Source organism: Heterodontus francisci, chromosome 2, assembly GCF_036365525.1.
Source record: "Heterodontus francisci isolate sHetFra1 chromosome 2, sHetFra1.hap1, whole genome shotgun sequence".
In the NCBI taxonomy this organism is placed as follows: domain Eukaryota; kingdom Metazoa; phylum Chordata; class Chondrichthyes; order Heterodontiformes; family Heterodontidae; genus Heterodontus; species Heterodontus francisci.
The window spans coordinates 154,600,823-154,627,275 of NC_090372.1; the positions used below are offsets into that span (position 1 = coordinate 154,600,823).

At 41.8% G+C, this 26,453-nt stretch overlaps 1 protein-coding gene across 11 annotated transcripts in view; it reads right to left on the bottom strand.

The window, feature by feature from the left end:
* akap9 (A kinase (PRKA) anchor protein 9) overlaps positions 1-26,453 on the bottom strand; it is a 362,971-nt gene that overhangs the window by 112,045 nt on the left and 224,473 nt on the right. For all 11 annotated transcript variants that reach the window (XM_068012548.1, XM_068012537.1, XM_068012517.1 and 8 more), the window contains exon 24: positions 25,985-26,147. In XM_068012548.1, coding sequence (XP_067868649.1) covers positions 25,985-26,147 — 163 coding nt within the window. The remainder of the gene's footprint in view (positions 1-25,984; positions 26,148-26,453) is intronic.

Here is a 26,453-nt window from a genome sequence, read left to right on the forward strand (position 1 = left end):
ACTAGACAGCACCTTCACATCCTCAGGATGTTCCAAAGTACTTCATAGCCAGTAAGTGCACAGGAAGATCCCACAATAAACAAAATAATGCTTTTGGTTGTGTTGCTTGAAGCAGAAATATTGATCCGGACACCAGGAGAATTCCCTGTTATACTTGTATTAGTTGCTTAAATGTGATCATAAATAGAAGATTTTTCAACAGCGTTGAACAGCTTAATTTTTAGGCATGCTCCAAACTTAACATTTAAATTGTCAATCATGCGATGAGATACATAAGCTGTATATTTCAACATAATTTCATTGACTGACAAGCGGAAAAGAAAAGTATAATTTAATCTAAGTAATTTATTAAAAAGCAAGTATACCCCAATTGTTCATAACCCTCAACGTCCCTTTTAAGTTTTCGGAGATGTGCATATAAGGGGAGAGAAGAGAAAGAGAAGGAAAGCGAGAACTACGAGGTAAAGAGAGGACAGAAAAGACTGAGATTTATTTAATCATTCAAGAACAACTAGTATATTACAAATATCAGAGCTTAATTACCAATTAAACCCTCGTCAAGTTTTTCAAAAACTGTACAGAGCATTTTAAAGTTTTGTTGCGATGTGTGCTAATTTAGAAATCAGTTTCTGTTGTCAAGCTTGGTGAAGATCTAAAGATTCATTTCTAATTTTTCTGAGGCCATATCTTACTACTTAGTAAATGGGCATTTGGATCTTTCTAAGGACATCCGTTTACAAAAGTGGGAGAAATAAATTGAAAATATGAATTCAGTTGTCCCCATCCATAAAAATGAAATAACCGAGAATTTGAAGTAGTTTTCATGATACCTTTAAGCACATAGCTCAAAAAAAAAATCAGCAAATACTATTGAATAAAATGAGAACAGAGCTGGCTTGTGATCATGTAGATCACTTTGCACTTCAATACATTTTTTAGTACGTTGATAATTGTAAGTTAGAAATTACAGAAGAGCTTTATTAAGTCTGCATAAGGTTTACAATTTAGAAAACTATGCAATAGCTGCTACTTATGCAACTAATCATTATCCTGAGAGACCCATACATACAAATTCTGCCCTATTGTGATCTTAAACGCCCTGATTACCTTGTAATGCTAGTATCTTTTTGCAAAATTAGTCCTAAAATAAAAGGTATCTTTAGACAAATGAGTCTTCTATGAATGCTAGCCAAAAAGATGGTATTTTTTAAATAATCAGTAAAACAGAAGTGATGCTCAGGGTAACATCTGTTAAGTTATCCTTGCAGCTAGGAGTTCCAAGCAAATCATATAAATCACACTTTAAATGGTTAAAAAGGAAAACAATTTGGTATCTTCATAGTATTCCAAAAAGCAATTAAAACTTCACAAAACCAATACACTGCTTTGCGAATGTTTGAAAATAAAACATTACACAACTAATTTAAGAAAAGTTTTGGTGTTTGTACAAAACCAATACATAGCATTTTCCACAGCACTGTAACTGTTCATCACACAAAATGGCAATAAATTCTTTTGCTTGGCCAGTCAAAAACTTCTGCAGAATCTAACTACTTGGCAGTCTGACAAAATACAAAACCATTCTTTACACTGGATATTAAATTAACTTACAGTATACTAAGGCTAGTTGTTTGGCATCCTTATATCTATGAAAGATGATGGACACACAGCAAACAATCCACTTAGATGACGTGTCTTCTCTTGGTGCACCTTTGTTGATGGCTGTGAAGGCCAATCCTTGAGAGGCAGGTTCTGTCAGAAGTGCTGCACATGAAGTTGCCAAGTGACGCTGTGAGTTGTTGTTTTTGATGTTGGCACATGTTGCAAAGCTGCTGTTGCAACTGGTCATCGTGGTAGTGCACACTAATCCACAGGAAGGGTCACCATTTCCCTCTTTTGCCAGCTAGTGACTCCCAGGTGCGATAGTCGACATTTAGGGCTTTCATATCACACTTGCAAGCATCCTTGAAGCAGAGCTTTGGCCGCTGCACTGGTCGTCTGGCCCTGGCTACCTGACCATACAGAAGGTCCTTGGGTATGCGACTGTCTTCCATCCTGTCGACGTGTCCGATCCATCAAAGCCGCTTCTGTTTGATTAGTGCCAACACACTTGGGAGCTCTGCCTTAGAGAGGACTGCTGTATTCGTGATTTTGTCTCGTCAGGATATACCCATAATGTGCCACAGACACCAGGAAGATGGAAATTATGAGCTTCTTTTCCTGGTAGCTGCAAGTTGCCCATGTTTCACAGCCATACATCAAGGTTCTGAGAATACAGGCTTTATAAACCATCAGCTTGGTCCTAAACATCAGCGTGGTGTTATCCCATGCACGTTTCGCAAGTCGGCCAAAGGTAGTAGCTGCTTTCCCTATGCGTGTATCGAGTTCTGCATCAAGGGACAGATTGTCTGTCACCATGGACCCAAGGTAGCAGAATTTGCTAATCACTTCCAGTGGGGTGTTATTTAATGTGATCTGGGGCAGAGATGCAACACCTTATCCCATGACAATGGTTTTCTTGATGCTTATAGTCAAGGAGAACAAAATACAGGAATGGGAGAGACAGTCCATTAGTCTTTGTAGTTGAGTTTCCGTGTGAGCGACTAACACAGCATCATCAGCGTAGAGGAGTTCTGATCAGGACACGGTGTTCTTTAGTCTTCGTTTTCAGCCTTGATAGATTGTAGTGCTTGCCATCTGACCTAGTGTGCAAGTAGACTCTTTTCATATCTGCAGCGAAGACAAAGATCAGGAGCATGGAGAAGAAGATGCCAAAAAGAGCGGGGGCTAGAACACAACCCTGTTTCACTCCATTCTTCACTCCAAAACTGTCAGAAGTGGAGCCATCAAACTGTACAGTGCAGTGTATGTTGTCATGGAAGGAGTGGATGAGACTGAGGAGCTTCAGTGGACAGCCAATTTTTCCCAAAATCTTGTAGTGCCCTGCTCTGTTGATAGATCTCACTAAGGCATTCAACACTATGAAAGTAAGGTAAAGGGGTATAACTCTGCTCCCTACATTTTTCTTGCAGCTGGTGTATGGAGAAGATCATGTCCACAGTAGATCTGCCGGCATGGAAACCACACTGCTTCCGCGTCGACTCACTCTGCAAGTAAATGGAGTCTTTTAAGTATGACCCTAGCAAAGGCCTTCCCTGTGACACAGAGTGAGATGCCCTTGTAGTTGTTGCAGTCTCCTCTGTCACATTTGTTTTTGTGTAGCGTGATGATTTTGGCATCACGCATCTCCTGTGGAACAGAGGCTATTTTCCAGCAGTGGAGGTGGTCATAAAGATGTGGCAATAGATGGGACCTGCCATACTTGAGCAGTTCGGCTGGGATTCTGTCCTTGCCGGTGCCCTTGTTTGCTAGGCATTCTTTGGCTTTCTCAAGCTCCAGTGATGAGGGTTCTTTATTTACCTCATCCATGATCAGAAGTTGCAGGAGAGAATCAAGTGCAGACTGGGAGATGTCCGACTCACAGGAGTACAGCTCACAGTAGTGTTCAGCCCAGTGGGACCTCAGTTTACTTCTGTCGGTGAGTACTTCACCATATGCCGACTTCAGGGGAGCAACTTTGGTGATGGCAGGGCCAAGCGCCCTCTTGATCCCTTCATACATAGCACGTAGATTTCCTTTGTCGCATGCAGTTTGGATTTCTTGGAATAAGCTGATCCAGTATTTGTGCAGTATCTCCTTCTCCTTTGCATGGCTGTCTTGGCTACTTTCAGGTCATGCAGTGTCTTAGCTATTGGGTTTATGTTGTGCATCATGTAGGCTTTGTTTTTTTGCATCAATGCCAACTATCATCTCAGCTGAGTAGTCCCTGTTGCAGGTTCCGCCTTTACCAAATGATGCTTCTGCTGCTTCACTGATGATCGTGCTTAGTGACTTCCATGTGTCATCGATGCCAGCATTGGTGCTTCTCGTTAAGGCTTTGGCGAGTAGCAAGCGTTCTAGCGACAGTGTGAAGTGCAGGTATTTGGCATCCTTTCTTATGCAACAGATGATGACGCGTGGCGGGCTATCGTGTTTGGAGCTGTGGAACTTTTGGGGGTGCACTTTCACTGTGCTGCCGATAAGACAGAGGTTGTTATCGCAATCTGCACTATAGTAGGTGCAGGTGTGAAGAACACTGGGCAGATCCTTGTGATGATTATGTCTAGTTGGTGCCAACGTCCAGACCTTTTGTGTCGCCATGATACCTTGTGGCAATGTCTGCCCTGGAAGCAGGCGCTGGTGATGTAGAGTTCATTCACGGCACAAAACTCAAGAAGGCGTTGTCTGTTATCGCTGATCTTGTTCACCCCATGACAACCGAGGCATGTTGGCCATGAATCACTGTCTGCCCAAACATGTGCGATGAAGTCACCCAGGATGAGCAGCCTCTCACCATTTGGGATATTCTTCAGAATGTCACCCAGGGAGCCATAGAAATGCTCTTTATCTGAGATACTGGCGTTCAGAGTTGGTGCGTACAGGCATATCATGTTGACTGTGCCTCCATCAGATGACAGTCACAGGGCGATGAGGCGCTCCAAGGTTGCTACTGGTCGCTCAATTGACTGTCAGCCAGTTTCTCACTGCGAAGTCTACATCATGCTCACGGCAACCTTCAGCGTTCTTTCCAAGCTAGTAGAAGGTGCAATTAGCCTCTTGAATAGAGCCTATATCAGCTAATCTGGTTTCCTGAAAAGCAGCAGTGTCAACATCAAGCTTGTGTAGCTCATGATCAACCAGGCCTATCTTGCCGACATTAGCTGTTGTTGTTCATTTCAGGACACACAGTCCTCACATTACAGCTTCTAAGCCGAAGGGTTACCTTTCTTTATTTGCTGCATAGCCTAAGCATGGTTTTAGGAGGTGCAGATTTGCCTAGCATCTGCACCCCACTCTCAACCTCATAGGCTAGCCTCCAGAGGACAGAAGAAACACTGTAAATAAAGTAACTTTGATCAGTTTACTGCCCTTCCCCCACCACTGCTGTGATTGAGCAACTTCAATCTCCTGCTGAGCCTGTGACTGGTTGCACTGTTTTATCCACTCCAGCCTGTTACTGCCAGAAAATCACGCACCTGTGCTGAATTCACTCCTAAGCGACCTACAGCCATCTCAGATTGACCACCTGAGGGAACAGTAGCTGGAGGGTTTGGGGGATGGAGGTGGCAACCTGGAGGTGGGAAGCAGCAACCTACAGCTGCTCCCTTCACACACCTGAAGATCACACCTACGTTTGTGCAGATCTGGACCCTGCTGGTCGGTGCATTCAACAACAACACTATCATGAGCTAATGGATAAGGGAGTAAACCCAACAAAACCTGGAGTGGAGTCCCATTAGGCGGTTGGTGTTTCCCTCAAGTTAGCACCTTCCAGTAATTCCTGCAACCGAATAGACCCAGACATACTTTATTTATTTATTTTTAAATTAATTTTATTTAGAGATACAGCACTGAAACAGGCCCTTCAGCCCACCGAGTCTGTGCTGACCAACAACCACCCATTTATACTAACCCTACAGAAATCCCATATTCCCTACCTACACTCGGGGCAATTTTACAACAGCCAATTTACCTATCACCTGCAAGTCTTTTGGCTGTGGGAGGAAACCGGAGCACCCGGGGAAAACCCACGCAGACACAGGGAGAACTTGCAAACTCCACACAGGCAGTACCCAGAATTGAACCCGGGTCCCTGGAGCTGTGAGGCTGCGGTGCTAACCACTGCGCCACTGTGCCGCCCCATACATACTAAAGCTAGGTATTATAGAACTAGCATATTCTGATATAAAAACAGAAAGTGCTGGAAAAACTCTGCAGGTCTGGCAGTATCTGTGGAGAGAGAAGCAGAGTTAACGTTTGCTTCTCTCTCCACAGATGCTGCCAGACCTGCTGAGTTTTTCCAGCACTTTCTGTTTCTATTTCAGATTTCCAGCATCCGCAGTATTTTGCTTTTATTTTAGCATATTCTGATATAGCCAAAAGAGTGAGAAACCTTTCATTAGTGCAGTCTGCTTTGTGTAAATGTGATCACAGATTGATTCTTTGAGCAAGATTTTACTCTCACTCAAAACCTGCTGACTTAGAATTAAAATTGGGTCCTTTATCTTCAACTTTGCCTTGCTCTTATACAGCAGCTCATAAGAATTAGGAGCAGTAGGCCATTTGGCCCCTCGAACCTGCTCCGCCATTCAAGGTCATGGCTCATCTGACTGTGGCTTTAACTCCACTTACCTGTAGGTCCCCCATAACCCTGGACTCCCCGTTGGTTAAAAATCTGTCTAACCAGCCTTGAATTTATTTATTGACCTAGCCTCCACTGCTCTCTAGGGAAGAGAATTCAAAAAAATTAATGACCCTCAGAGAAGAAATTCCTCCACATCTCTGCCTTAAATGGGGGATCCCTTATTTTCAAACTGTGCCCCCGAGTTCTAGAAACATCCTCTCAGCATCTACCCTGTCAAGTCCCCTCAGAATCCTCCATGTTTCAATAAGATCATTCTTCTAAACTCCAATGAGTATAGGCCCAACCTTTTTTCATGTGGGCGTAGATGGCAAGGCCAGCATTTGTTGCCCATCCCTAATTGTCCTTGACAACTGAGTGGCTTGCTGGGCCATTTCAGAGGAGTTAAGAGTGAACCACATTGCCGTGGGTCTCAAGTCAGACCAGGTAAGGACAGTAGATTTCCTTCCCTAAAAGGACACAAAAGACATAAAAGGACACTACCACATGGTAGTGAACCAGATGGGCTTTTACAACAGTAAGTTTCATGGCACCATTACTGAGACTAGCTTTCAATCCAGATTTTTATTAATTAAATTCCACCAGCTGCTGTGGTGGGATTTAAACCGGTATCCCCAAGGCATTAGTCTGGGCCTCTGAATTACTAGCTTAGTGACATTACGATTATGCCACCATCTCACCTGCTCAACCTTTCCTCATAAGACAACCCCTTCATCTCAGGAATCAGCCTAGTGAACCTTCTCTGAACTGCTTCCAATGCAAGCATATCTCCCTTTAAGTAAGGAGACCAAAACTGTACACATTACTCTAGGTGTGGTTTCATCAATGCCCTGTACAGTTGTAGCAAGACTTCCCTACTTCCTTACTCCATCCCCTTGCAATAAACGCCAACATTCCACTTGCCTTCCTAATTACTTGCTGTACCTGCATGCTAACTTTTTGTGATTCATGTACATGGACACCCAGATCCCTCTGTACCACAGCATTCTGCAGTCTCTCTCCATTTAAATAATATTTTGCTTTGCTATTCTTCCTGCCAAAGTGGACAGACAAGCTCACATTTTCCCACATTATACTCCACCTGCCAAATTTTTGCCCACTTACTTAAGCTATCTATATCCCTTTGCAGACTCTTTGTGTCTGCCTCATAACTTGCTTTTCTACCTATCTTTGTAATATCAGCAAATTTGGCTACAACACACTCGGTTCCTTCATCAAAGTCGTTAATATAGATTGCAAATAGTTGAGGACCCAGCATTGATCCCTATGGCTCTCCACTAGTTATAGTTTGCCAATCTGAAAATGACCCATTTATCCTGACTCTGTTTTCTGTTCATCAAATCCTCTATCCACGATAATATATTACCCCCAACACCATGAGCTCCTATCCTGTGCAGTAACCTTTTATGTGGCACCTTATTGATTTTGGAAATCTAAATACACTGCAACTATTTGTTCCTCTTTATCCATCCTGTCTGCTACATCCTCAAAGAACTCTAATAAATTTGTCTAAAACCATGCTGACTCTGCCTGATTGTATAATGATTTTCTAAATGTCCTGCTACTACTTCCTTAATAATGGATTCTAGCATTTTCCCAATGACAGATGTTAGGCTAACTGGCCGATAGTTTCCTGCTTTCTGTCTCTCCCACCCACTTTCTTGAATAGAGGTGTTGCATTTGTGGTTTTCGAATTCACTGGGATCTTTCCAGAATCTAGGGAATTGTATGCCTTTTCTTTCAATTTGATACCATCCTTAACTTCCTTAGTTAGCTATGGCTGGTGCATCCTTCTCACAAAGTCTTTCTTTCTCAAGCTTAACCAAAATTAAGTAGTGGAGCAATGAAAGTAACCACTTAAATGCAATTTTAGTCCTAAATATATGGTCAACTGAATTTATCAACCCAAGGTAGGTACTAATGTTACGACTGACCGCTCCAGACAAAGCCCCCAATCAAAATATACGATTCTGATTGTGGTGGGAGAAACGCACTGTTAATTCAATCCCGCCACTCCACAGATCGCCTAACATATCATTTAAAATTTTCCAAATTAAAGATCCAGCCAAACTGTATCATCTATTAACCCCTGAATGAGGCTAACCAAACCAGGTGTCTTTAAATCAACAAATGAACTGATTAATTAGAAAAACTAAATTCTAAACACTATAAACAACATTTAAAATAGAAAAAATTAGAGTCCTTGCAAATTTACAGTCCAATGTTGCTTGCAGTCCTCACAGCCGTCCGATGGGGAAAAAAGGTTCTTCCACAGTAGAACCGTCTGTAGTCTAACTCCAGCAGTAAGCGATGCTTCCTTCTTCCGCGATGGATTTCAACAATTAACAACTTGCGAACACTTTCAATAGAATCAATCTGATTTTAGAGTTTTTGAGGATTGTCACAGTCTAACTTCCCTTCCTTCAGTTTAAATTTCCAGAGATCTCTGTTTTGGCTTGACTGTTTTTAGAATTTTGAGAGATAATAATTAAACAGACTAAAATTCTCTTCCTTCAGTTTAAAAGGTTGAGAGCTCTTTATCCAGGTGCTAACACTAGCTGTCTGTCTGTGTTCCTAAGAACAAACTGTCTTCAACTAAAAAGCCAGTTCAAAATTGAATTGTAACAAATGTATCACTTGATACTCATTCGAAGCGGCTATATCCATGATAACAAGAATGAACTTTTGAATCGCAGTCTCCAAATGGTTGTATCTGAGGCAACGAAAATGCATTTCTCTAACTCCTGAGGCATGCTGGTTCTTAAAGCAGTATTGATCTTTTGCCAGCCTTAAAAGGCAAACCGCATATTCCCAGGAAAAAAACTACAGGACCATGACCCTACACTATACATGAAAACCCAGTCCCAACTATTCCCCAATTTAGACTTGCCAGAACAGCTCAGCGGAGTTAGTAACCACAAAGTGATACAATTCAGTCCCCTGAAACTTGTAATTTTTGTTAAGTGTGGAATTTTATATACTTGAGTGTGTTTGCAAGAATTATCTTCCTTTGGTCTTACTGTACTGGATATTCAGTCTTTCAATCTAGGCACCCTGAACCCACACGGACCAAAATTGTTATTTGATAAACAAAACTATGAGAGCACAACAAACATCAGTATGTTGGAATCTACCAAAGATTTGGTTCACCACATTTTTTAAATAAGTAATTACAAAAACAAGTATTGCAAATGGGACAGAGGGACATAATACTCAGATATTACAAAACAAGCATGGAAGTTGATGAGAATTTAAAATTACATTAACAATCACAGGCCTGCTTACTCTAATCAATTGAATCAGTCATCTGCAACAACAACAACCTGCTTTTAACGTAGTAAAACAGACAAGGCGCTTCAAAAGAGCTTTTGAAACTGAACCACATAAGGAGATATTATGACAGATGACCAAAAGCTTGGTCTAAGGGATAGGTTTAAAGTAGCAGCCTAAAAGGAGGAAAGCGAAGTAAAGAGACGGAGAGGTTTAGTGAGGGAATTCCAGGACTTAAAGCCTAGATAACTGAAGACAAAGCCGCCAACGGTGCAGCAATTAAAATCGGGGATGCTCAAGAGGCCAGAATTTGAGTGCAGATTTCTTTGGGAGTTGTAAGGCTAGAAGAGATTACAGAGATAGGGAGGGGCGAGGCCATGAGGGTTTTGAAAACAAGGATCAGAATGTTAAAATTGAGGCATTGCTCAACTGGGAGCCAACAAAAGTCAGGGGTGATGGGCCAACAGGACTTACTGCGAGTTCGGATTTGGGCAGCAGAGCTTTGGATGAGCTTAAGTTTACAAAGGGTGAAAGATGGGAGTCAGGCCAGGACTGCATTGGAATAGTCAAGTCTAGAGGTAACAAAAGGCTTGGATGATGTACAAGAGGCGACAACATACATGAAATCTAAAATAAACATAATAATTGAACTACTGAGAAACTTCAGGCAAATTTTGCCTCATTATAGAAATTACTGCATAGGAGTCTGTCATCCAACCCATTATTCCAATGTCAGTATCGTAGTCTCACAATATTGTGATTGGTTAATTCAGTAATAGTTAATTCAAGAACAGCTAAGAAGCAGAGAACACCCATTAAGTCAGAGACACAAGTTAATTATGGAGGACTCACCAAAGATGTAGCCTAGATGGCATTCACATCTCAGAGATAATGCCACACAATTGCATTTAATTTTGATCGGAGATTCATAGCATATCCTTTTATTTTCAAAAAATGCATTGGGTGTATATATTAAATCTAGATGGTATTTTTTTACATAAAATTGATGAATGAACAGCAAATAGTATAATAGCAAAACATATTTCACTACCCTTCTTGTTACACAAGAGGAATGAAGTCACAGTGGGATCTCTTAAACAGCCTCTATAAATAGAAGTCCGTTTACCGTAAGCTCAATTTAGCCGACCTCTCTACCCAAGAGGCAACACTTAAAACCTTGTAACTATTGGCTGAAAAAGATTGATACACACCCAAAGCTGGTTCTAGACTGCTTCAAAGCAACTGAAGGCCGCCTGTGGGCAGCGAACTGACCACCTGGGGAATAGTCGACAACTAAGAGGCTTCCGCACAAGAATTCAATGCAAAACCTTTGATGTCATAAGGGATAAAATGCTTTTAAAAAGGCTGCATTTTCTTCAGCAATATTAGATCAAATGCCCACTAGACTTGGAACTGAAGCATAGTGGGTGGTGTTACTGAACTAGCAATCAAGAGGTCTGGACGAATGATCCAGAGACCATAACGGCTGAGTAATTTAAATTCACAACTAAATACATCTGTAATAAAAAGCTAGAATTAGTCATAGTGACAAGGTTTTTTAAATTTGCTTGTGGGATATGGGCATCGTTGGCCAGGCCAACATTTATTACCCATCCCTAATTGCCCTTGAGATGGTGATGGTGAGCTGCCTTCTTGAACCACTGCAGTCCTTGGGGTGTAGGTACACCAACAGTGTTAGGAAGGGAATTCCAGGATTTGGACCCAGTGACAGTGAAGGAACGGCGATATAGTTCCACGTCAGGATGATGTGTGGCCTGAAGTGGAATTTGCAGCTGATGGTGTTCTCATGTACCTGCTGCCCTTGTCCTTCTAGGTGGTACACACTGCAGGTTTGGAAGGTGCTATCGAAGGAGCCTTGGTGAGTTGCTGCAGTGCATCCTGTAGATTGTATACAGTGCTGGCACAATGCATCGGTTGTGAAGCGAGTGAATGTTGAAGGTGGTGGATGCAGTGCCACTCAAGCTGGCTGCTTTGTTCTGGATGGTGTCAAGCTTCTCGAGCATTGTTGGAGCTGCATCCATCCAGGCAAGTGGAGAGTATTCCATCACATTCCTGACTTGTGCCTTGTAGATGGTGGACAGGCATTGGGGAGTCAGGAGGTGAGTTATCCGCTGCAGAATACCTAGCTTCTGACCCGCACTTGTAGTCACAGCATTTATGTGGCTGGTCCAGTTCAGCTTCTGGTCAATGGTAACCCCCAGGATGTTGCCAGTGGGGGAGTTCAGCGATGGTAATGCCCTTGAACATCAAGAGGAGATGGTTAGATTCTCTTTTGTTTGAGATGGTCATTGCCTTGAACTTGCGTGGCACAAATGTTACTTGCCACTTCTCAGTCCAAGCCTGGATGTTGTTCAGGTCTTGCTGCATCTGGACATGGGCTGATTCAGTATCTGAGGAGTCACGAATGGTGAACATTGCACAACCATCAGCAAACATCCCCACTTCTGACCTTATGATTGAAGGAAGGTCATTAAGGAAGCAGCTGAAGATGGTTAGGCCTAGGACACTATCCTGAGGAACTCCTGCAGTAATGTCCTGGAACTGAGATGATTGACCTCCAACAACCACAACCATCTTCCTTTGTGCTAAGTATGACTCCAACCAGTGGAGAGTTTTCCCCACGATTCCCATTGACTCCAGTTTTGCTAGAGCTCCTTGATGCCATTTTCAAATGCTGCCTTGATGTCAAGGGCAGTCACTTTCACCTCACCTCTGGAGTTCAGCTCTTTTGTCCATGTTTGGGCCAAGGCTGTAATGAGGTCAGGAGCTGAGTGGCCCTCACAGAGCCCAAAATGAACTTCAGCGAGCAGATTATTGCTGAACAAGTGCAGCTTGATAGCACTGTCGATGACCCTTGCAATCACTTTGCTGATGATCGAGAGTGGACTGATAAAGCCGTAATTGGCCGGGTTGGATTTGTCCTGCTTTTTGTGAACAGGACATATTTGGGAGATTTTTCACATTGCTGCGTCCATGTTAGTACTGTAGCTGTACTGGAACAGCTTGGTTAGGGGCGCAGCTAGTTTTGCAGCACAAATCTTCAGTACTATTGCCGGAATGTTGTCAGGGCAAAATGCCTTTGCAGTAACGCAGTGACTTGAGCCATTGTTTGATATCATGTGAACGGAATCAAATTGGCTGAAGACTGGCATCTGTGATGCTGGGGACCTCAGGAGGAGGCCGAGATGCATCATTCACTCGGCACTTCTGACTGAAGATGGTTGCAAATGCCTCAGCCTTGTCTTTTGCACTGATGTGCTGGACTCCCCCATCGTTGAGGATGAGGATATTTGTGAAGCCTCCTCCTCCAGTTAGTTGTTTAATTGTCCACCACCATTCACGACTGGATGTGGCAGGACTGCAGAGCTTAGATCTGATCCGTATGTAACTATTGGATTGGCGTCAAAACTCATCTAGATCACAAATGACTATTTGGGGAAGGAAATCTGCCGTACTCACCCAGGTCTGGCCTATACATGACTCCAGACCAATAGCAATGCAGTTGCCTCCTCTAACTACCTTCTAAAATGGCCTAGCAAGCCACTTAATTGGCAAGAAGGCAGCTCACCACCACCTTCTCAAAGAAAATGGGCAATAAATGCTGGCCTTGCCATAAATGCCCACTTCCTCAAATTGAATAGAAAACAAATATTGATTACATAAGGCAATCTTCAAGAATGGCATAGGATGCTCGTCAATGAATGCAATAGCACTGGCCAATTGACAGCTTGAACTTTCTACTGTCCTCTAGCCTCATAAACTCACACCTCAGAACATTTAAGCCAGCTTGCCTGCAACATAACTGGTGTTTTCCTTTGAGAAATATTCTTTGATTCTGGTTTAACCCCTTGCATGCTGATTTTAGCAATACAAGACAAAAGCTTAGAAGTTCAAACAGGCAAAAAAAATGTTTTTCAAAAAAAAACAAATGCACTTCAACGTAGATCTCAAGTGCACGCTACCTCTCAGTGACATGATGCAAAAGCACAGAGTTAGCTTTCACATGTACGTTGATGACACCCAGCTCTATCTCACCAGCACCACCTATTTCAATTCCTCCACTGTTGCTAAATTATCAAACTTCCACTACTGGATAGGCAGAAATTTCCTCCAATTAAATTTTGGGAAGATTGAAGCCATTGTTTTCAGTCCCTGCTCCAAACTTCATTCCCTAGCTACTGACTCCAACCCTCTCCCTGGAAACAGTCTGAGACTAAACCTGATTGTTCACAGCCTTGTGTCATATTTGACCTCAAGATGAGGTTCCAACCACATATGCACGCCACTGAGACCACCTATTTCCACCTCCGTAACATCACCTGACTTTGCCCCTACCTCAGCTCATCTGCTGCTGTAACTCTCTCCTGCCTTGGTTTGATTTGACTATTCAAACATATTGCTGGCTGACCTCCATAAATTTGAGGCCATCCAAAATTCTGCTGTCCATGTCCTTACACACACCAAGTCCCATTCACTTATCATCCCTGTACTCACTTACAATTGCTCCCAGACAAGCAGCATCTTGATTTTAAAATTCTCAATCTTGTTTTCAAATCCCTCCATGGCCTTGCCACTCTTTATTTCTGTAGTTTCCTCCAGACTCACAACCTTCCATGACAGCTGCACTCATCTAATTCTGGCTTTTTGAGCATCCCCAATTTTAATTGCTCCACTATTGATGGCTGTGCCTTCAGTTGTCTAGACCTTAAGCTCTAAATTTCCCTCACCTACACTCTCCCTCTCTTTCTTTAGATTTAGAGATACAGCACTGAAACAGGCCCTTCGGCCCGAGTCTGTGCCGACCATTAACCACCCATTTATACTAATCCTACACTAATCCCATATTCCTACCACATCCTCACCTGTCCCTATATTCCCCTACCACCTACCTATACTAGTGGCAATTTACAATGGCCAATTCACCTACCAACCTGCAAGTCTTTTGGCTGTGGGAGGAAACCGGAGCACCCGGAGGAAACCCACGCAAACACAGGGAGAACTTGCAAACTCCACACAGGCAGTACCCAGAATTGAACCCGGATCGCTGGAGCTGTGAGGCTGCAGTGCTAACCACTGCACCACTTATGAGATATTTCTTAAAACGTACTTCTTTGGCCAAGCTTTGGGCTATCTGCCCTAATATCACCTTATGTGGCTCAGTGTCTAATTTCGCTTTATAATACTCCTGTGAAATGCCTTGGGACGTTTTATATTAAAAATGCCATATAAATACAAGTTGTTGTAGATCCCTTACTGACTGCTGATTTCTAGGGTTTAACTACAAACCACTACAGCTTCCAAGAAAATATGATCTTTGAATCTATTAAAATATATACTGAAAATTATAAAGGATTATTTTTCAATATTACAAGTTTAAAGAACAGTTTCAAAAAAGGTTTGCTGAAACGCGAATGATTGAAAAAGATATTGAATTAACGATATGAAAAATATAAACATCAAATTTAAGTATTTTAAATGGGCTTGATAATTAGAAACAACTAACTAAATCAAATCCACTGCTGCACATTCTTGTCCATTTTTGAACCTTGCTCCTTCTTCTGTATTTACATGAAAAGGTATTTCTTTTTAAATAAAACTACAGCTGAATATTTTATCTTGCTTACCAGTCTTTTGATGTATATATTATAGTATACCTTAAAAATATATAATTGCTTTTAATAAAACAGTAGGAGTAGGAGGCAGCTTGAATATTGCTGGATTTTACAGTAGCATTCGTTGAAATGAATTTCCTGAACTGTTGCACAAAAATGCAAATTCACAATGCACAAAACTCCATCTAACTACACAATATTGCAATGTATTCTCTCGTTTTGTTGATCGGTACTTGTTGCCAACCAACTCCTCAAGAGGCAAACTTTAATTTCCAGATATATATATTTTAATCAGTAGCTTTAAAAATGATAATGCCACCTACATGCACCTTTACTTTGCAATGAAAAGGTTAGCTTATTGCAACATTAAGTTCAGGCCATTGCTATGGTATTTGTCACATATCAATACCTTGCTTGATTCCAGTTACTAACATTATAATCTGCTGGACAGCTGAATAATCCTTTTGCATCACAAACCAAACAACTTGTGATCATTTCATATAAATACAATAAGGAGACAGCAGCCAATGGGATTAAAGGCCTGCTACCCGACTCAAAGGGACCCGACAACATGTGTCAGGTTCGGGTCGGGTCGCACTTCCGGGTCTGGCATTCAGGCTCGGGTCGGGTTGGGTATGCTCTATCACAGGTAAGTGGCTCTACTCAATTTAATTTTTGGATTAGAAAGGTGGTTTTATTACAGTTATTTTAAGCTTGTGCAGATCAGCAACAAAGTGAAAAACGGAAGGTAGGTTAACGGATGGTCGGGTCATGTTGGGCATGGGAAAACATGGAAGGTCACGAGCCGGGTCGGGCTCGGGTCGTATGTGATTCTGTTGGGCTCGGGTCAGGTTTTTTTTTGCAGACCCAAGCAGGCCTTTAAATGGGATTAGTTTGGAATTGCTCTAACAAACAGCCAGCACAGATATGATGGACACTTTCCTGTGCAGTAAACCTTGATGGTTCTATGATTGTAGAATTATTCTATACGAAGACAGAAACAGAGTACAAATACGAGCATATGAACATACGACCATATGAATTAGGAGCTGGAGTAAGTCATTCAGCCCCTTAAGCCTGCTTCGCCATTTGATAAGATCATGGCTGTTCTGATTGTGGCCTACACTCTACTTTCCTGTCTACCTGCTATAACCTTTGACTCTATGGTTTTTGGGTCTACGGTTGTAGAATTAATCCACACGAAGAAAGAAACAGGGTATAAAAGTAACTTATGTAACTTGAGTTAATTATCCAATAACTTTTATGTAAATTTGTTTAGTTTCCAGCATTACAACAGTGACTGTATTTCAAAAGTAGTTCATTGGCTGTAAAGAACTTTGGGATGTCCTGTGGCCATGAAAAGTGCTACATAATGCAAATATTTATTTCCCAATTTATATATAGGTTAAAAATTTTACATCCGCATGCACGTTTTTGTTAACTTTTTCATTATGAATTCCTATGCCCACATTTATAATGGAAACTGCCTAAATAAACTAATCATACTGTAATTGTAGTGATCTCGTAGTTAAGGATCCTTTAGGGGGAAGCGATCATAACATGGTAGAATTTCAAATTCAGTTTCAGGGTGAGCAACTCGGGTCTCAAACCAGTGCAATTACAGAGGTATGAAGAAATAGTTGTCTAAAGCGGGCTGGGAAGATAGACTACAGAGGAAGTCAGTAGATGAGCAATTGCAGACTTTTAAGCAGATATTTCATAACACTCAGCAAACATTTATTCCAGTCAGAAGGAAGGACTCGAAAAGAATGATGAACCACCCATGGATAACAAAGGAATTTAAGGAGAGTATCAAATCAAAAACAAAGGCGTACAATGCGGCGAAAATAAGCGGTAGGCCAGAGGATTGGGAATTTTTTTAGAAACCAGCAGCGGATGACTAAAAAACTAATAAAGAGGGAGAAACTTGATTATGAGAGTAAATTGGCAAGAAATATAAAAACAAACAGTAAGAGCTTCTATGGGTATATTAAAAGGAAGAGAGTAGCTAAAGTAAGTGTGGGACCCTTGGAGGATGAGACTGGGGAATTAATAACAGGGAACAGGGAAATGGCAGATGATTTAAACCAATATTTTGCATTAGTCTTCACAGTGGAGGACACTATAAACATCCCAACAATAATAGATGAGCAAGGTGTAAATGGGAGGGAGGAACTTGTAGCAATCTCTATCACGATGGAAAAGGTGCTGGACAAACTGATGGGACTAAAGGCAGACAAGTTGCCAGGACCTGATGGCCTGCATCCAAGGGGTTTAAAAGAAGTGGCTGCAAAAATAGTGGAGGCATTGGTCATAATATACAAAAACTCATTGGATTCCAGTAGGATACCAGTGGATTGGAAAACCGCTAATGTGAGACCCCTATTCAAGGAAGGAGGGAGACAGAAAGCAGGTAACTACAGACCAGTTAGCTTAACATCAGTCATTGGGAAAATGCTAAAGTCCATTATTAAGGAAGAAATAGCAGGACATTTAGAAAAACATAATGCAATCAAACAGAGTCAACATGGTTTTATGAAATGGAAATCATGTTTGCATTGAGGATATAACAAGCAGAGTGGATAAAGGGGAACCAGTAGATGTAGTGTATTTGGATTTTCAGAAGGCGTTTGATAAGGTGCCACATAAAAGGTTATTGCCCAAAATAAGAGCTCAGGGTATTGGGGGTAAAGTGTTGGCATGGATTAAGGATTGGCTAACACAGAAGGCAGAGAGTTGGGATCAATGGTTCTTTTTCAGGTTGGAAAGCCGTAACTATGGGGTGCCACAAGGATCGGTCCTAGGGCCTCAACTATTTACTATCTATATTAATGACTTAGAGGAAGGGGCAGAGTGTAGTGTATCCAAATTTGCTGACGATACAAAAATAGGTGGGAAGGCATGTTGTGATGAGGATACAAAGAATTTGCAAAGGGATATAGATAGGTTAAGTGAGTGGGCAAAAACCTGGCAGATGGAGTTCAATGTGGGAAAGTGTGAGGTAATCCACTTTGGTAGGAAGAATAAAAAGGCAGATTATTATTTAGATGAAGACTACAAAATACTTCAGTACAGAGGGATCTAGGTGTTGTTGTACATGAAACACAAAAGGCTAGCATGCAGGTGCAGCAAGTAATTAGGAAGGCAAATGGAATTTTGGTCTTTATTGCTACAGGGTTAGAGTTTAAAAATAGGGAAGTCTTGTTACAACTGTACAGGGTGTTGGTGAGGCCATACCTGGAGTACTGCGTACAGTTTTGGTCCCCATATTTAAAGAAGGACATACTAGCATTGGAGGCAGTTCAGAAAAAGTTCATTAGGCTGATTCCTGGGATGAAGGGGTTGTCTTATCAAGAACAGCTAAACAGGTTAGGCCTTTATTCATTGGAACTTAGAAGAATGAGAGGTGATCTTATTGAAACATTTAAGATTTTAAGGGGGCTTGACAGGGTAGATGTTGCGAAGATGTTTCCACTAGTGGGGGAACCTCAAACTAGGGGACATAGTTACAGAATAAGGGGGCACACATTTAAAACTGACATGCGAAGGAATTTCTTCTCTCAGAGGATGGTGAATCTCTGGAATTCTCTACCTCAGAGAGTTGTGGAGGCTAGGTCACTAAATGTATTTAAGGAGGAGGTAGATAGAATTTTGAAATCTCAGGGAGTCGAGGGTTACGAGGAGCTGGCCCCAAAAAGGAGTTGAGGCCTGGGATAGATCAGCCATGATTACTGAATGGCAGGGCAGTCTTGAGGGGCTGAATGGCCTACTCCTGCTCCTATTTCTTATGTTACGTTCTCACACGCTTTAGCCATAGCACTTCCAGAGGTGGGAGGATATAACTGCACTGTGAAAAACTGACAGAGGTCGTTTACACTACAAATGTGGGTATCAGAATTTAAATTGGAAATATAAAAATAAAAGCAGAATATCTTCCTTAAAATGGAGACTGAATTACATCTGCACACCTTGGCTTAATTATCCACACCCTGTAACCCCATTTCACCTGAAGACAACACTTGGTTTTAACTTTTCATGTGCAACATCAGAGCAGACTGATTAGTATTCAGAAATTGTATTAGCATTTCCATGCTATGGTAAAGCAAGCACATATTGCATTGGATGTTTCTTAAGCTGCGATCCTGCTCAGTGACCAGTCACCAGTTGGCTAACTGATTCTTTTATACCACTGTGAAAAATCCACTTGAGAAAAAAGCACTTCTGTTAATGAAAGTATGTTAAATAGGCAAAACATCATGCAAATATTAACGCAGTATAATCCATATAAAAATGTCCAACTCTACAGGTTGAATGTTTTTTTGCCTCTGATTAGACAAAAGCTGATATATAGCTAAAAATGAATAAAGAAAACTGCTTCCAAAGTTGACAGTTCTCAGTTCTCCTCCAACTACAGAATATCACTTAAGTTCTGCAATACGAACACAACTGAATTAACACTACCCATCATCTTAAGAGTCAAAAATGTGGATGAACCTGTATAGTTCTACATTTTTACACAGACAAAACTGTATAAATACCTCAATATTTTAATAGTCTCTAAATTATGTTGGCAGCTGGAAATGACTCAATTCAATACTGTAGCAAAACTATTCTAAAATATATCCAAATAATAAAAGAGCAATTTTTATCTAAAAAACACAGTTTGAATGCTTGTAAGATCGATCTAGATTGTTACGTATCTCACCTTTGTTCTTTATTTTGATTCTGGTTTAACCTGTTACTCCCAGTTAGACTATTCTATCAACTCTTGGTACACCCTTCTTTGGATCACAAAGCTATGAAGGGAGGTAATAATACCTACACATATGCAAAGTCTAAGTAATTGTCATGCTACAGTAACCTAACATCAAAACCACCATCATGACTTGTCATACCAAGTGATAGTGTTAGAAAGCGACCTTTCAATACAATAGTATTCAGTTTATCCATGTAATGTCTAATTTGCATATTCCATTCAAAAAGGAAACCTGCTTTATTGTTACTCTGTAAAACGTATTGCTGAATTTCTATTCAGATGAGTCTTATCCCTCAAAAGGCTATTTGAGCTTATGGGCAATAAAATGTTTAAAAGCTAAGGACAATATCACGGAATTGTGAAAATTCTTTTAGGGTAAATCAGTAAGCCACAATTATAACAATGGTTTCTTTTCTATAAGCTTCATTAAGTTATTTTATAATCTTAATGATAGTATTTAGGTATAATATTTTAAATTTGGTGAACAGTTGAATGCTCTATTTTGTTACTAAAACAAAGAAAATGTTAACACAAGTATGTGAATCTAATAATACTAACATTGCCTTTTAATTATATTCATCATTGGAAAATTTTAGTTCATTTTTATGCAACACAATAACAGAAAATATCCATTACTCTACAGCTTTCTAGAAGATCTATTCCAAACAAACACCAGCAACTTCACGAACTGAATACTTAGATATTCTTCACTTATGCAATGTGAAGCTCCAAAAGAATTACATCATTGGAAATTACATCATTCAATATTAACATTTAACATGCTCAGATTATATTCCTTCATCTTCTATGACTCTATTTACTAAAGGTATTCAGTTGCTTTAAAATAAATAAGTTTTAGTTAAAACAGTGTACAACGGAATGTAATACACACTGGTTAAGGGATTATAAAAACAAGAAATGCTGGAACCACTCAGCAGGTCTGGCAGCATCTGTGGAAGGAGAAGCAGAGTTAACGTTTCAGGTCAGTGACCCTTCTTCGGAACGAGCAAATATTAGAAATGTCAAAGGTTATAAGCAAGTGAGCCGGGGGTGGGGAATGAGATAACAAAGGAGGTGTAGATTTCAGGTGTCAAGGAACGCAAGCTCCAGCAGCTGATGGGGACAAATGCTCCTCCAGATCCTCCTTCCGCTTCACTTCCCTCTGACCCCTTGCTGTGTATTCACTATACCCTCTGACCTCCCCCTCTCTGATGCTGAATGTTCTGTACTCAGCAAAGGTCTCAGTTTTATCCCCTTACGGCCCCACCTCAATGCATTTCACGCTCGGCATGACGTTGAGCTCTTCTTCCGTTGCCTCCGACTCCGGGCTCACTTCTTTGACCAGCAGACCCATTCACCCGCCTTCAGCATTCTCCCTCTACCTGGACCCCTCCCCCTGGCCCCTTACCCGCTCTTGATCTCTTCATTGAAAACTGTCGGCGAGACATTGGTCATCTCACTTTCTCTGCCCCCCCTCACTCACTCTAACCTGTCCCCCTCTGAACTTGAGACACTCCGTTCTCTCAGGTCTAACCCCGACATGGTCATCAAACCTGCAGACAAGGGTGGTGCTGTTGTTGTATGGCGCACCGACCTCTACCTTGCAGAAACTCAACGCCAACTCACAGACACTTCTTCCTACCTCCCTCTGGACCATGACCCCACCACCGAACATCAAGCCACTGTCCAAAGGACTGTCACTGACCTCATCTCCTCTGGAGATCTTCCCTCTACAGCTTCCAACCTCATAGTCCCGCAACCCCGGACAGCCCGCTTCTACCTCCTTCCCAAAATCCATAAACAGGACTGTCCCGGCAGATCCATTGTGTCAGCCTGCTCCTGCCCCACTGAACTTATTTCTTCCTATCTTGACTATCTTTTCTCCGCTGGTCCAGTCTCTTCCCACCTACATCCGTGACTCTTCTGACGCCCTACGTCATTTTGACAATTTCCAGTTTCCTGGTCCCAACCGCCTCCTCTTCGCTATGGACGTCCAATCGCTCTACACCTCCATCCCCCACCAGGATGGTTTAAGGGCTCTCCGCTTCTTCCTTGAACAGAGGCCCAACCTGTCCCCATCCACCACCACCCTCCTCCGCCTGGCTGAACTTGTTCTCACATTGAGCAACTTCTCCTTCAACTCCGCTCACTTCCTTCAAGTAAAAGGTGTTGCTATGGGTACCCGCATGGGTCCTAGTTATGCCTGTCTTTTTGTGGGATGTGTCGAACATTCCTTGTTCCAGTTCTACTCAGGCCCCCTCCCCCAACTCTTTTTCCGGTACATTGATGACTGTATCGGTGCCGTTTCCTGCTCCTGCCCTGAACTGGAAAACTTTATCAACTTTGCTTCCAATTTCCACCCTTCTCTCACCTTTATATGGTCCATCTCTGACACTTCCCTTCCCTTCCTCAACTTCTCTGTCTCCATCTCCGGTGATAGGTTGTCTACTAATATCCATTCTCAGCCCACTGACTCCCACAGCTACCTGGACTACACTTCTTTACACCCTACCTCCTATAAGGACTCCATTCCGTTCTCCCAGTTTCTCCTTCTCCGACGCATCTGCTCTGATGATGCCACCTTCCATGACGGTGCTTCTGATATGACCTCCTTTTTCCTCAACCGAGGATTCTCCCCCCCCCCACTGTTGTTGACAAGGCCCTCAACCGTGTCCGGCCCATTTCCCGCACCTCTACCCTCACCCCTTCCCCTCCCTCCCAGAACCGTGACAGGGTTCCCCTTTCCCTCACTTTCCACCCCATCAGCCTCCATATCCGCCATTTCTGCCACCTCCAGCGTGATGCCACTACCAAACGCATCTTCCCCTGTCAGCATTCCGAAGGGATCGTTCCCTCCGTGACACCCTGGTCCACTCCTCCATTACCCCCACCACCTCGTCCCCGTCCGTTGGCACCTTCCCCTGCAATCGCAAGAGGTGTAATACCTACCCATTTGACTCCTCTCTCCTCACTATCCCAGGCCCTAAACACTCCTTTCAGGTGAAGCAGCGATTTACTCGTACTTCTTTCAATGTAGTATACTGTATTCATTGCTCACAATGTGGTCTCCTCTACATTGGGGAGACCAAAAGCAGACTGGGTGACCGCTTTGCGGAACACCTCCGCTCAGTCCGCAAGCAGGACCGAGCTTCCTGTTGCTTGCCATTTCAACACTCCCCCCTGCTCTCATTTCTATCCTGGGCTTGCTGCAGTGTTCCACTGAACATCAACGCAAGCTCGATGAACAGCATCTCATTTTCCGATTAGGCACACTACAGCCTGCCGGACTGAACACTGAGTTCAATAATTTCAGTGCATGACAGGCCCCCCATTTTACTTTTATTTTTTAGTTATTTTTTCTTCTTTACATTTTTTACAATTTTTTTTCTTTTGTTTATTTCATTTCATTGTAGTTTGTTCAGTTTGCTTACCCACTGTTTTTTTTCATGTTTGTACTTGCTGCTGTTCAATCTTCAGTTCGTTAACACCCTATCTGTACTAATGCTTTGTCTTTCAACACACCATTAACATATTGTTTGCCTTTGCTCCATGACCTTTTGGTCAGCTATGTGGCCTTGTCCAATCTACACCTTCTCCTTTGTTATCTCTTGCCCCACCCCTGGCTCACTTGCTTATAACCTTTGACATTTCTAATATTTGCTCGTTCCGAAGAAGGGTCACTGACCCGAAACGTTAACTCTGCTTCTCCTTTCACAGATGCTGCCAGACCTGATTAGTTCCAGCATTTCTTGTTTTTATTTCAGATTTCTAGCATTCGCAGTATTTTGCTTTTATTTTACTGGTTAAGGGTTTGTTCAATAATATTTGTACGCACGAATAGTGTTGAACTTGCCTGAAGTGAGGATGAAGGGCAGCAAACCTCATTTCAATGGGGATGGGGATTTATTCTTAGCAGGGAAAGCCAAGTTTGTGCTTCGTGGGATGAAAGGTCTGATTTGTGCTTGGGAACAGGGGAAAGCTGTGTTTTTCTTATTGGGTGGGTTAGGTGGGGGAGTGCAGTTACCTCTCCCCAAACAGAAGGAAAGTTATCCCTCTCCTGCAATAACTCTCACCATTTCTACTATCTCACCCAGAAGTAACTATGCATTTTCCTTATCCTGAGCTGTAGTGACTCACCCACAAGAATGAAAAAACTCTTTCGCCCCCGCCATCCCCCTTAACCAGGAGGATGACACGGTCAGTTAGAGCTGTTGACCTACAAGCAATGTTTAAGTAACCTGATAAGGCCAGTTTTCACCTCCTCCTCTGAAATAACACAAGTTGCTATCACATGGTATAATATCACTGTATCTAGGTCAGAACAGGGAGAAGGAGAAAAGAAAAGTATGACAAAAACAGCTCCCCAACTGGGGAAAAACAGTGACCGGAGCCAGATAGTCTGACCCCCTAATCTGGATTGGTAAACAAATCTTATCAACTGAATTGCCATCATGTCTCCGAGCACAATGCAAAACTTGCGTACAGTACAGAAGTGGCAAGTAACTTATACTTGCCAGTTAGTTAAACGGAGACAGGAAGGTGACAATTTTAGAATGTGAATGATGGCTACAGATTGTGAAGTATCCCAAGCTTCCAAATGGAAGTAAACCATGAAGTTAAATCTATTGAAGGGCCAGTTAATAACTGTTTACTTAAATCTTGGACCTAGAGATATTTTCTATAATTAAAGAAAGCATGTTTCAAGCCCCATTCCAGAGAGCACATGATCTAGACCAACACTTCAGTGTAATACTGAAGGTGTGCTGCACTGTCAGAGGTATAGTTTTTTTGTACGTGATATTAAACGTTTGCCCTTTCAGGTAGATGTAAAAGATCACATGACACTATTTGAAGAGCAGGGGAGTTTATTTATTTATTCACAGATACAGCACTGAAACAGGCCCTTCGGCCCACCGAGTCTGTGCCGACCACGAACCACCAATTTATACTAACCCGACAGCCATTGTCTCTCGAGAGAAGGAGGCCAAAGAAGACAGTAATCCCATATTCCCTACCACCTACCTACACTAGGGGCAATTTACAATGGCCAATTTACCTAAAACCTGCAAGTCTTTGGCGGTGGGAGGAAACCGGAGCACCCAGCGAAAACCCATGCAGTCACAGGGAGAACTTGCAAACTCCGCACAGGCAGTACCCAGAATTGTACCCGGGTCCCTGGAGCTGTGAGGCTGCGGTGCTAACCGCTGCGCCACTGTATTCTTCCAGTATCCTATCTAAATTTTATCCCTCAATCAACAACACAACAACAGATTATCTGGTAATTTATCTCTCTGTTATTTTTGGAATCTTGCTGTGTGTAAATAGGCTGCTGTGTTGCTCTAAGTTACAAAGGGACCCTTCAAAATTAAACAAATGCTTTGGGACATCTTGAGGTTGTGAAAGGTGCTATATAAATGCAAGTTCTTTCTTTAACTTTAAGCTAAATGCCTGCTATCATATTAACGCTTAATCTTACAAGAATATTAGTTACACTGACTTACATATTGATTAAATGAGTAATAATTACAATAAATACAAAAGCAACACCCACTGCAGATGCTGGAAATCTGCAATGAAAACAGAAAATGCAAGAAACGCTCAGCAGGTCAGGACGTAAAGGAGAGAGAAACAAACGTAACATTTCAGATGTTACAACATCTGTATTTGACTTTGTCTTGGATAATATTAGCAAGTAATTAGCTCATTTCACATGGGCTGTTCTGCATTTCAATCATAATTGGCTCCAGGCAAAACAATTAAAATTACTTTGAATACCCAATGGAAGTATTTGGGGGGAGCTAACTTGAGATTTTATCAACCATAGATGGGACGTGGTCAGAACATATAAAGATGAGAAAGGACAAAGATTTGACCAGTACTTGTGTTGTATTTAGATGGAATATCAAGAGTCTCAAAGAACATATTCTGTAAGCATAAGACATATTCTACCATCTATACCCATTACCTTAAAATAACAATTTACATAGTTTTATTGCATGACACTCCAAGTACACAATTTGATTCAAGCAATCTGTATTTAAAGGTAGTTTTGATTTTAAAACTTGAAGTCTACAGTTGACATACCTTCTGCTTTATGAAGCTCCAATGCCAGTTGCTCCCTAGCCTTCAGCTCTTCATTAATTCTCTCAAGGAGTTCCTCTTGGCGTTTACGTAAGTCAGCAATCTCCCCTTTATTTTTGACAGACTTTCGCTTGAGTTCTGTCTGAGTGACCCTGGCATGATCAAGCTACACACAAAGCATATTACATAAATGTCTCAAACAGCTGTTTATCAGTTCTTAATAAATCATTTGCAGATATTGTAAAAATAACCTCAACTTGCTAAGGCATTAAGTGCATGCATTAAGTAGTGCAATTAATGTGTTTGGGTTTTGTGCTTACACATGAAACATGTTTAGAACAGACATGATTGTTAGTTAGAAACCACAGTGTGATTCACTGAAGGAGGCAATATATGCCTTTCCTACGCCTCCTTCTTTTCAAAGTACTATTACTTTCTTCTGATTCATAGAAGTTGCCCAGAAAAATAAGGG